At 35.8% G+C, this 12983-nt stretch overlaps 1 protein-coding gene across 2 annotated transcripts in view; it reads left to right on the top strand.

Annotated features, from left to right (window-relative positions):
- ADAM10 (ADAM metallopeptidase domain 10) overlaps positions 1 to 12983 on the top strand; it is a 159562-nt gene that overhangs the window by 79580 nt on the left and 66999 nt on the right. For both annotated transcript variants that reach the window (XM_003267037.2, XM_030814481.1), the window contains exon 5: positions 8703 to 8803. In XM_003267037.2, the coding sequence (XP_003267085.1) occupies positions 8703 to 8803 (101 nt within the window). The remainder of the gene's footprint in view (positions 1 to 8702; positions 8804 to 12983) is intronic.

Below are 12983 nucleotides of genomic sequence, written 5' to 3'. Positions count from 1 at the left end.
ATACAAAAAATTAGCCAGGCGTGGTGGCAGGTGCCTGTAGTCCCAGCTACCCGAGAGGCTGAGGCAGGAGAATGGCTTGAACCTGGGAGTCGGAGCTTGCAGTGAGCCAAGATCATGCCACTGCACTCCAGCCTGGGCGACAGAGTGAGACTGTCTCAGAAAAAAATAAATAAAAAAAAGAGAGAGAAAGAGACAGTGAGGGGCTTAATTCTTTTTAGCAGAATCTGGAGAAAATATGCTTAGACTTTTCATATTATGCATATTATGCATTTCATATTATGTAACTTTGTATAAATAGGATAACAGTTGAAAATTTTAGATCAAGTTCTTTTCTGATTGGTTGTATATATGTATGTATATGTATACATGTATATTCATATATATTTATCTTAAAACATCAATATAAAATATTTTAGCTATAATGAAATACAGTGAATTATTTCAGAAACATAAGATTTTTTAAAATAAAAAATTGTTATTAGAAGCATTTACAGTGTCAATAAAACAGCTGCAGCTCTTTTTTTTTTTGGGCAATTACAGAGTGGTATTCAGTTAAGAGTAATACTTATTTTGTATAAGCTGCATCAGAGAGAAATGAAGATGAAAAACTATCATCTCCATATATAACTAATTTGTGCTGTACACCAATAAGAACCTGCTTTAGATTTTCATGCTGGCTTACAGCTCTCATACTGTTTCAGGCGAAGTTAGTGGTTATTGAAAATACCACCAGGTTGGGCTGTCTGTCCGTCTGTCTGTCCGTCCTTCCATCCATCTGTATTTTTTTTTCTTTTTGCTCTCTCATCAACTGACTGTCAAGGATGGGCTATCTAGAGACACATTTGGTATTGTGGTTAACTGTTAGTGTGTTAACTGTACAGGTTAAAAACAAAGCCTTACCTTTAAAGGTTTTTCTTTAAAAGGAGTGAGTTGTGTACAGGGGTGCTAAATAATTTATAAACAAGGACAAACACTGCGCTAGAACCAACTTATTCATTATGATCATCTTCATCTCCCTCCTCTTACTCATCCTCTTCATCTTCTTCCTTTTCCTTCGTATTTTCAACTTCCTCACCTTCCTCCTCTTTTTTTTTCCAGCATTGACATCTCCCCCCTTTTTTTTTTCCTGCATCAGGCCTTCCTTTAGCTCAGTATGCAGCAATATCCATTTCTTAGTTTTTCTTCAGCTTCACAGCCTTTTCATAAGGCTGCTTGTCCTATGCACCATATCCACATCTTTCTGAGTTTCTCTGGAACATCAGCAATGGATAGGTTTGGATATTCTCCTTAGATTTTTGGGCAGTACTCAGGGCAAAATTAAAAGACGGAAGGAGCCCTCTTGGGTACATTGGGATCCCTAAACTTTTTTGTTTCTTCTTTAGGAGGGATATAAGTTTCTCTTTAATAGCCATCCTTCTCCCCCTTTGCCATGTCTTCAGATTTTCCTTTCTCTTTAGCAGATACGGCTTTCCACCTCTCTGAGCACTTTTTAGAAAATTCCGAAAAGTTAACTGAAGCATGAGTGCTGCTTCTTGTTCTGTTCCTGGAAGTTTGCACAAAGAATGCATATGATGACATTTTGCCTCTTGGCCTCTTAGGATCTTCTTTTACCAAGTTTAGTTATTTTTCCTCAGAGAAGCACAGAGTCACCTAGTGCTCATCTGGCTGTCATTTGCCCCAGCACTGTCTCCATGGAGGTCAATGTACTGTAATGGCTATCGGAAATACATGATTATTTGAAAATAAAAAAAGCTTTCATGTTGTAAAGCAACTTTGAAAGTCACCCTAACAAGTAAAATTATATTTGAAATTTTTGTTTTTCCTTTGAGAACTATCTTCTCATGATTTTGTAGTATTTGAAGTGTTTTACAAATAAATTGAGTAAGAAATTTTATAATTTTAGTATTGTAAAAGGCACTAGAATTCAACACTCTAAAGATAACGGAAACTGAAGTCTAGAGTTATAAAACTTGTGCAGTATGACATGGATCCATGTCTTTTGGCTTCCACTCCAATGCTTTATTTCTGTTACATTCTGAGTTAGGAGAGTTTAAAGGCTGCTAAAAGGCAGGAACTTAATGACAATAGAGACAATGACAGTAAGGATTAAAAAAAAAGTTATTTTTGGTGTCATTGATTTTGAAGGTGAGCCGTATTTACTACTGAAAAAGCAAATTTATATTTTAGGCTCACTTTAAAAAATATGTATATATATTAATAGAGACAAGGTCTCACTATGTTGCCAGGCTGGTCTCGAGCTCTTGAGCTCAAGTGATCCTCCTGCCGTGGCCTCCCAAAGTGCTAAGATGACAGGTGTGAGCCACCATGCCTGGCCAAGGCTCAACTCTTATGAGTGATGAGTTACAGAAAAACTAGAAGAAATAGCATTTAGGAGTATGTGTGCGTGTATGTCCTAGAGATACTCGGAGCTAAACCTCAGTCTTTCACATCTCTGATAGCATAATTCAAAGATTCATGTTTGTACCAGTGACCTTGTAAGAGTGCCTGAGGACATTGGTCCAGGACTCTGGCCCTCTAAAAAGCTGCTTCTAAAGAGGCATTGTGAGATCTGGTTTATTAAAGACATGTTATATTCTGTTCATGATTTATAAATTGGGGGATTAGATAATCTCCATAAGCAGTCTTGCTATCTTGTATTTATATTTGAACATAAGTCTACAATTTATAGATGTGGATTTTATTGGTTTTAGCTTCTAGAGACTTCTTAGAATTATTTTTTGTAGGCAAGCTTGTAGATCTACTAGTTAAAACTGTTGTTTGGTTTTAATTTGTTTGCTCTAGACCATACAAGTTAATGGTCATGGTACACGGCAGGGAGAAGGCACAGGAGGTAATATGTCAAAGAACTGAGGCATGACATATGTATGAAAAGAGTTAGAAATGAAATCAAGGTGATATATTAGAATAGCTTTATAACCTTATACAGGTAATGTACTTTTTCTTGGTCTCATTTTCTTCAGGTATAAAATGAGGGTGTTAGATCATGGTGCTAATATCTCTTATCTCTTCTAAAAGTTAATGGTTCTAAACCACTTTTCCTTTAAAGGTGGAAATATCTTGATTGATCATGGCTGACAGAAATAAAAAGTAAAAATAAAAATGTTTTTGTGCTGATTACCAAATGACTATATAAAATGGCTATTCTTGTATGTAAATTAAGTATTTTTCTTAAGTAAATTAAGTGTTCTTGTATGTAAATTAAGTAAATTAAGATGAAATGTGTCCACCACCATTAACATTTTTGTGAATAGCCCTTCAGATTTCATATACCATTTTAAATTTCATGTACAGTATATCTTAGATCTCTTTCTGTGTCAATAAACATAGCTCTACATTTTTCCTTTAAATGGCTACATACAATTCTGCTGTTTCCTTGATAAATGTATTATTTACCAACCTGCCAACTGATGGATGTATAGATTGTTTCCTCTTTTTTACTGTTAAAAATTGCAACAGGTAGCATTCTTGCACATATTTTCTCCCCTCAATATTTTTATGGCTATTTCCTTAAGATTAATTTCCTAGAAGTAGCATGCATTGTCAGACATTTGCATTTTGATATATATTGCCAGATATCTCTTTAAAAAGGTTACACAGATTTATACTCTTAGACCTATAAATTAAATATTGAATAATACCTTCATGTATAGTCTGTGGACACACTTCCCCAATTACTTCACAAAAATGTCTCCTGTTTTTTTTTTAATACAGGATTTAATCAAGGTCTACACATTGCCTTTGATTGTCACATCTCTGTAGTCAGTATTACTCTTTTAACAGCTTAATTGAGGAAAAATTGATAGCAGTAAACTGCTTATAAAGTATATAATATTGATAACTTTTGACATATGTTTGTCTGTGAAACTATCATAGCATTTAAGATAATAAACATGCCCGTCACCCCCAAAAGCTTTCAGTGTAATTCTTCTCTCTACTCCCTGCTACCCTCTTGCACTAATCTCTAGGTTAGTTTGCGCTTTCTAAAATGTTATATAAACACAATTATACATTATATACTCTATGAAAGTCTGGCGTTAACTCACCATAAATATTTTGGGATTCATCCATGTTGTATGTATTAAAAGTTAATAACTTTTTGTTGATAAATATTAGTCTATTGTGTGGATACCATGATTTGTTAATACATTGGCATGTTAATGAACATTTGGGTTGGGTTATTACAGACAATTACTATAAGGTTTTTAATATTAACTCATCAAGTATTGGTTCATTAAAGAGAAGATAAATTTTGAAGAGGCAAGGGGATGAAATAACTACTAAGGACCAAAATGTCTTGCTCTGTTGCCTGAGCTCTAGAGAGGGAGCATTTGGAAACAAGACAAGCAGAATACCCAAAGAATCTTAATTTAAGCTAGTAGCATATACAGCATATACATTCTCTCTCCTCCAAGCTGACAATACAACTTAGGTGTAATCTCCTAGAATTTTTTCCTGACCTCACAGTTCTGGGTATCCTCTCTTTACTGCTGTTAATGTGTGATGAGTCTTCCCTATCTTTTGAATCCAGTGGTTTACAGGTCATTGGTCATATGACTGACCTTTGAGCGGCATGGAAGGAAACCAGCTGTTGACTGGATGAGTAAATTAAATTCAACCAGTGTTTAATAAACTGTGGATGATTGCCAGGAGACCTTAACACTTGGGAAGTTGGTACTTAAATGCCATGCTTGTTGACATGTCGGACACCTCAGCTAGACTGAAAGCTCTTGAGAATGCATGTTCTATGTCATTTATTTTTGTATCCCTGTTGTTTGGTATATAATAGTTCTTCTTATTTGTTTGCTTAATAAATTAATGCAGTTAAATAACATTGACATATGATTAGGAAATTTATGTATACACAGGTCTTAATTTTGAATGTTCTGTATGTTATAGTCAATCTGTAAAGTAGTTAGGAATTTAGAACACACTTTGCTGTAGAAACAATTTAAAGTGTTAGACAATTCCTCTTTATTGTAGGTGGAATGAAGGCTAAAAGGAGGTTATGGGAGCCAGCAGTTTATAGGTCTTTGGTTAATGGATGACCTTTGAAAAGAGGCATAGAAACCAGATACTGGCTGAAAAATTAAATTCAACAAGTATTTATTGGTTTGTGAATATACAGGAAAGAGAATTTTAAAATTTCCCCTGAAGATTAAAAACCTTCAGGGGAATTTTCAGTAATAGAGAGTCAAAATGTGATAAATGCTGTCACAAAAATGTCATCAAAGCCCTGGGGTAGTGCATTCTACTTCAGTGAGGGAGCTTTAGGGAGATTTAGGAAGACTTCCCTGGGGAGGTGGAATTTGACTTGAACCTCGAAGATAAGGGGTAGACTTTCCATTGCCAGAGGAGAGAATCTGTGATCATAGGAGAAGGGTCAGCCCTGTTACTCTGGCTGCAACAATATTTCTTTTCAGTTGTCACAGCTTGGGAACTAAAGAAAGGAAAAGAGATTCGCATGTTCTTTGGCCTAGTCACCCATTTACCCCTGTGTATAGCTGTATAGTCCCAAGTCAAATACGTGTAAATAATGGTCACTTAAAGTTAGTATGTTACAAGTTTTCATTCCAAGTGTCAGTTGTAAGTTTTACAGGTTTAACAACTGATTAATTTGTTAATAAACATTTTTTGAGTGCCTAATCTGTACAAGACACTTTTAGAAACTATCCATACAATAATGAATAGGGCAAAGGTTCTTCCTTAAACACTAGTAATTCTATTTATCATTGGTCAGAATAATAAAGCAACATTTCTCTGGTTGACCTGACTCCCATTATCCCTTTGGCTGCCAATACTAACCCTTTCTTTCTAAAACTTACCATGGGGTGGGGAGTGACATGCCTGGCCCTCTTCCTTATCTCTGTTTCCAGATAGATCAGTGTTGTAAGTGCATGTGGAAAGTGGGGTCATCTTCAACTTCCTCCTCTTTCTAGGGACAATCACTCTGTGCTTTTCTTATGCCCACTTACCCTCCCAAAACAGAAATTAGACATGGGGATTGGGAAGACATGAGAATTGGTACTCGGGAGAAAGGATCTCCCATCCACTGAAATTAGGAGGAAGAACATTTGGAGTTCTTTCCTGTCTCCAAACTTTTCATTTCTTCTCAAAAGAAAAAAAAAAAAAAGCCTATCCTTTCTTCTACTCTCCATCAGTGAATCCTTGTTGATGTTGGCAACTTTGGGAATAAATGGCGATTTTCATGGACAAGGACCCCACCTCATGATACTCTGGATACTAACAAAAATAATTTTTATGCATAATAATATTATTCTATAGAAGTCATTCTATTTTAAATTCAATGTAGATTTTTAAAAATTGGCTTTGGTGATTCATGGCATATTATTGGAGGGATTACCACCCAGTTTTGACTATTAGAGGGTCATCTCATAGCCAAGGCCTTGGATCTTGCAGTTAAGTTTCTGAGCTGCTAGTCACATAAGGCGGAGGGGTACCCTGCTGGAAGTAGTGAGGGTGCAAAAAGTGAGTATTTTATGCCTAGTTCTGTTCGACAGAGAATCTGAACTGTAAATATTCCTCCTCGAAAGAGTAGATGATTGAGAGTTAACTAGAGCTATTTCCTGCTTGAGGTAGAGTCACAATATATGTACTATTTATATTTGTGTCTTGAACAGCAAAACAAAAGCAAGAGGCTGGCAGAGGAACTGGAAGAAAGGCAACAGATCTAAAGCTGATCTTTGTTTTAAATAGGCCGAATATTCTACACCCATGACTCATTCTTTGTGAAAGAATATGCTGTTTGGCCTTTTCAGGGGAACTACAGTGCATCCTATGATTTAGCATCTCAATGAGGGCTTATTCATTAGTTGAACAAAGGCTTTTTCTAGAAATGAGGATTATATTGTTAGTAATTTTAGAGGGAAAATGTCATTGTCCATTTTTATAGTTAATGTGGTGACCAAGGAAAACAACGTCTTTTAGAAATTTTGAAAGTATATGGGAAAAATTGTATGCTTGACCGTTTCTGTTGGGAGAGTTTTGTGCTGACAGAATTTGAAGCATATATAAATACTGTTTTGTTGCTTTGGAAATATTTGGAAATTTTTTTTACCTTAAGTTTCAAGCTTTCAAAAGGAATTTATATTTTTAATTCGTGATATATAAAATTCAGTTTACGAAGAAATAAAACACTAATTCTTTTAAATTTCCAATGTTTTAAGTAACAATGTACTAAATAAATGTTTTTTTTTTGTTCCCCTATACATTAATAACCAATGGTAAGTGAGTTTTAGTGTTTTGACAAAAGATTTTGAAGGTCACGGAACAATTGTAATTTTTTCCCCAGTGATTATTAAGATCATTTTGCATAGTTTCAGCTTGCATGGTCAGTTTTATGATTGGCACTTACTGGTGTGGCCAAGCAAGGACTGTCTGGTGTTAACTAGGTGAATGAAATTGAGAATAGACTCTGGAAATTCAGTTGCTAGCTGGCATTAAGAAACTGCTTGAGATTACAGATCATGACTTTTGAATGAGACTGGAATTACTAGTTTTTCTTTAGCTTCATTCAGCTTCAGGAGGAGCTTCTCTCTTCCATAGTTACACTTCTGAAGTAAGTAAGACACCACTGCCTTCACCATCAGCTCCCTTCAAGGGTGTTGGGGTGGAGCACGGGGGTGTTGATGGTGAATGCAGTGGTGTAATTATAATAATAATTGACTATGGGATTTAAACTGAATAAGGAAGAGAAAGAATATCTGGTGATAGACAATAAGGTGGTAGCATTGGTGGATTCAAGGGTCTCACTGATGTTAAAGGGCTTATGGAGCCTAGAGGGAATGTGCTGAAAAGATAAGTGGTGGAAAGAAAGTAGAATACTAGAAGTTGAGATTATGAAGTGCTTTCAGTTATCAATAGTGACAAGTTCAGAAGAGTAACTATGGAAATGAGAAACTGAGGTAGGAAAAAATCATTGGAGAAAAGAACTGAGTGTATTGGAAGGATCATCGTCATGAATGATGAATAATGATGAATGAGGTCATCAGTCATGATGATGAGGTGGTGTCAGAGAGACTGACAGTAAGTCAGGATCTAAAAATAAGGAAATAAGGGCAGTAGTGACTTGGGTGACAACAAATGCCTATAATAAGTTGGGGTAGTCAGTGATATAGTCACATAACTGTAAAAACTGAGCTACTATGAGAATAGTCTTAATGGTCCTAAGGGAGAAAGTGGTAGACAGTTGTGTTTTGTGAAATGAGGGGTGGGGGAGTATCTTCCCAAGAATAGGAAGAGTTTTGGCGTTCTCCTTTATATTTGCTAGAGTCCTCCTGATGGAACTCAGAATGCTGCAGGATTCCCTTGACCCCTGCCAGATGATGGACCAGAAACATAGATATTCTCTTGATGACAGCCGAATGCAGTATATTGGTGATAGGGTCAGAATAACGAGTGATTATGGCCCTTTTTTAGAATTCACAAATCATCTATATGACAAAAAGCTAAAGACCTGTGGTTTTTAATTGAGGGAGAACTTAGGAACCTGCTAGGTTTTAACATTAGAATGCCTAGCATAATGCTTTTTCCATAGGTGCTCAATAAGCATTTATGGTTTTCATTAGTTAAGACAGTTAAATTTTATTTATAAGATAATTCTCATTTGTAATTGGTTATACCTAAATGTGTGACAGTAACGATGTTTCTTCTTTGTATTTTAGACTATCCCCATAAATACGGTCCTCAGGGGGGCTGTGCAGATCATTCAGTATTTGAAAGAATGAGGAAATACCAGATGACTGGTGTAGAGGAAGTAACACAGGTAAGGATTTTAACACCAGCTTGCATTTAGGAAATGGAAATGAACTTGAGGATGTATATCTACATTTAAAATGTGTGTTCTAGAATTTCTGAAAGACTTATACCACTATGGGGAGTGTTTTTTAATGCTCAAAGAGGCCAGGTAACGTGCCAATAATAAAGAGATAGGGCTGAGGTTTGAATACAAATATATGTGACCCAAAAAACATTACAAGTCTAAAATATACTATCCTTTACATGTTTTCTTATAAAAGAAAACAAATGTTTTATATAAATATAACTATTTTTATTAGTATTAAAATTAGAGTGACCACTTGCCTTGGTTTGCCAAGGTATTCTTCATTTTTAACACTGAACGTTGTGTGTCGGCAGACAATCTGGTTGGTCATGTTAATAAAAATCTCAGGGCTTTTCATATTTTAATTATTTTTTCCCCTCCTTTTTCTTTAGTCATAGGTGACAGGTTATAGTTATTCAAAACATAAGTTCAAAATGAGAAAACATTTTTTCTTTTATGATAAAACATTTATATATTTTGGACATCCTTTCTAAAAGTAGTATGGTAGAGTAATGTTTCTTGAGCCATGAATCTTTGTATTCAGATCTATTCCTTGATCTGTAAAATGGCATAAACAATTCTGTTTCAGGTGGGTCTTTCTAGTATTAAGTGAGATTTTATTCTTACATGTATTGAAGAAATACATATTGATCTTCTGCCGTATGTCAGAGACTGTGGAAAGTTCTGGGAATATGTGGAGATTAAGATGAAGGCTTATTCTCAAAAGTTTATGGTTTAAATGGAGACACAGAGAAGCAATTTAGAGTAGTAGGAGAGGATTAAGTATAGGATGATATTCTACACACAAGAGGAATAGCTAATCTAGCCTTATAAGTATTTGAAGGCAATAATCAGACCTCAAGAATAAGTAGGAGTTAGGTTAGCCATGAGGATATGGAAAGACTATTCCAAGTAGGAGGAACAACAGTACATACAAAGGCCGAGGAGAGAGAAAAATCAGTAAAGAATTTTTAACATGAGGGTAGAGTTTAAGACTAGAGTTTAGGAGACTAATGAGAAGTTGTTGTAGTTATTCAGTTGGGAAGTGATAGTGGCCTGTACTAATATATTGGCAATTTGGATAGAGGGGTTGAGATTACAGACTGTTAGATATGATAGAATTTAGCATGGTGGCTTGATAAAATATTAATATACAAAAGTAGGTTGCATTTATTTATACCACGAATAGACTACCAGAAATATAATGAAAGGATGGACATTGTTAATAATATCAGAGAATATTGTATATTATAGAATAAATGTAACAATTATAAGACCTATATAAGGAAAATCAAAACTTTATAAAAATATTAAGGAAGATTGATTTTAAATGAATGGAGAGATATACCATATTAAGGGGAAGTAATACTTAATATTATAAAAATATCAGTTCTCCCAGTATTGATTTGTAGATTCAGTGGTAGTCCAATACACATTACAACAAGCTTATTCACAACACTCAATGGGTCAAAAATGTTATATGGAAAAGTAAGGACTAAGAAGAAGTAGGGCCTATTTAAAGATGATGAACAGGAAAGAGGGGAAGAGGGATTTACCCTAGGAGGTATTAAGACTTGCTATAATAATTGAGAGTGTGATAGCACAAGGATGGACAGATTAACTAGTGGAATAAAAATGAGTGCTTAGAAAAAGACCCATGCATATATGAAACTTTGTTATGTGGTAGAGATGCAATCTCAAGTTAGTAAGGAAAAGTGAGGACCATTGAATAAATGGATCCAGAAGAAAATGTTTATCTATTTGAAAAAAAGATGAAGTTGGATCACCATCCTACAACAATAAAGTCCAGGCTGTAAATGAAGTCCATATTTACAACAGAAAAGTCCAGATGGATTTAAGTATTAAATGTCTAAAATGAAAACTTTGAAACTTGTAGATTTCCCTTTCAAGCTGTGGTAGAGTAACTGATATCTAACTAGGCTTTCTACAATAAACAACTAGAAAACCAAACAAAATGTTTCAAACAATTATTTTCAAACATTAGAAAATAAGCATTGCAGGATTGAGATCTCAGAGTGAGGAACTAATTATCTCTGTGATTTCCCTGACTTTTTGACTGGAGTCGAAATTTCAGATATGACACACAGAAGATCTCAAGAAGGATAAGAACACAGCAATGTTGCTGAGTTGAAGAGTTAGAAGTAAGAGTTCAGGAAGACTGAGGTGTCTGGACTTAGTGACACAATACCTGAGAGGAGAGAGCTGTGCTGAGAAAAAGCTCCAGATATCTGCACAGGTGTTGCCTTCCTTGAGTCTTAGCCGAATACTAAGCTGTGCCTGCCTGCACAGGATGAAATTCTTTGAGAAAACTATGAGACAAGAAAAACTACCCAGACTCTGTGAAATGAACAACTATCAAAAACAATACTTGGGCCAGGTGTGGTGGTTCATGCCTGTGAATCCCAGCATTTTAGAAGGCTGAGGCAGTAGGATCACTTGAGGCCAGGAGTGCGAGACCAGCCTGGGCAACCTAGCCAGATCTCATCTCCATAATAATAATAATTATTATTATTATTTAATTAGCTGGGTGCGGTGGTGAACACCTGTAGTCTCAGCTACTCTGGAGGCTGAGACAAGAGGATTTCTTTTTTTTTTTTTTTGAGACGGAGTCTTGCTCAGTTGCCCAGGCTGGAGTGCAGTGGTGCGATCTCGGCTCACTGCAAGCTCTGCCTCCCAGGTTCACGCCATTCTCCTGCCTCAGCCTCCCGAATATCTGGGACTACAGGCACCCGCCATTACGCCCGGCTAATTTTTTTGTATTTTTAGTAGAGACGGGGTTTCACTGTGTTAGCCAGGATGGTCTCGATCTCCTGACCTCGTGATCCACCCGCCTCGGCCTCCACAAGTGCTGGGATTACAGGCGTGAGCCACCGCGCCCGGCCATACAAGAGGATTTCTTGAGCCCAGGAGGTTGAGGCTGCTGTGATCCATGATTGTGCCATGGCACCCCAGCCCAGGCAGCAGCGCGAGACCCTGTCTCTAAAAAAATTACACTTAGTAGAAATCCCAAGCCATGGTAGCAGGGCTAACCTAGCCCTAGAGTAGAAGCTACTTCAGACCTGCCCTTCCTAAGCAGAAAAACAAGCCTCAAAAATGTCAAACTGCTTTTCAAATAAATTAGCTGTCTGTCAGAGAAAAGCTCAATAATATCTGTTAAAGGAGGACACTAAGTCCAGATACTCAACAATATAACATTCAGTGTTTAACATTCAAAGAACATTACTAGATGACAAGAAACTGAAAAATGTGATTCATAATAAGGAGAAAAGCCACCTAAATAGAAACACAACCAGTAATTACAGACATTAACAGGCAAGGACTTTAAAACACATATTATTAGTATGTTCAAAGAATTAAAGACATGAACACAAAAAGGAGAGAATGGAAATTCTAATAAAGAACCAAATGAAACTTCTAGGGTGAAAAATATATTATCTCAGGTAAAAAATTTAGTGGGTAGGCTTAAAAGAAAATTAATTACTGCAGAACTCAATATGAGTATACTTGAGTAAAGGAAAATAAAACAATAGACAGTATCCATATCAAAGCACAGAGGGAAAATAATTGACATCCGAGGGAAGAGATGCAGAAAAAATTATTTAAAAATTAATGCCTCTGAATTTTTCAGATACGAGGAAAAATTTCAATTCATGGTCCAAGAAACTCAATGAAACACATGCAGGATAAACACAAAACCATACCAGGGTATATTACAATTAAATTATTGCAAACACCTGAAAATCATAAAAAATCGTAAAAGCAGCCACAGAAAAGGAGATACATTTACATACAGGGGAACAAAGATAAGTATAACTGGTGACTTCTCATCACACAGTGCAAGCTGGAAGACATAGAATAACATCTTCAAAGTGTTGAAAGAAAACCTGCCAAACTAGGATTCTATATTCAGTGAAAATAATTTTCAAAAACAAGGGCAAATTAAAGATCTTTTTAAATGAAAATTGAGAGAATTTGTGTCTAGGTGACGTACACTGTAAGAAACATTAAAGGAAGTTCTTCAGGTAGAAAAAGATACCAGATGGAAACTCAGATATACACAGAAGAGTGAAGAACATGAAATAGTAACTATATAGATAAATAT

Source organism: Nomascus leucogenys, chromosome 6 (genome assembly GCF_006542625.1).
Source record: "Nomascus leucogenys isolate Asia chromosome 6, Asia_NLE_v1, whole genome shotgun sequence".
In the NCBI taxonomy this organism is placed as follows: Eukaryota; Metazoa; Chordata; class Mammalia; order Primates; family Hylobatidae; genus Nomascus; species Nomascus leucogenys.
Note: the sequence above shows the minus strand (reverse complement) of the source record. Positions and strands in the feature narration are given on the sequence as shown.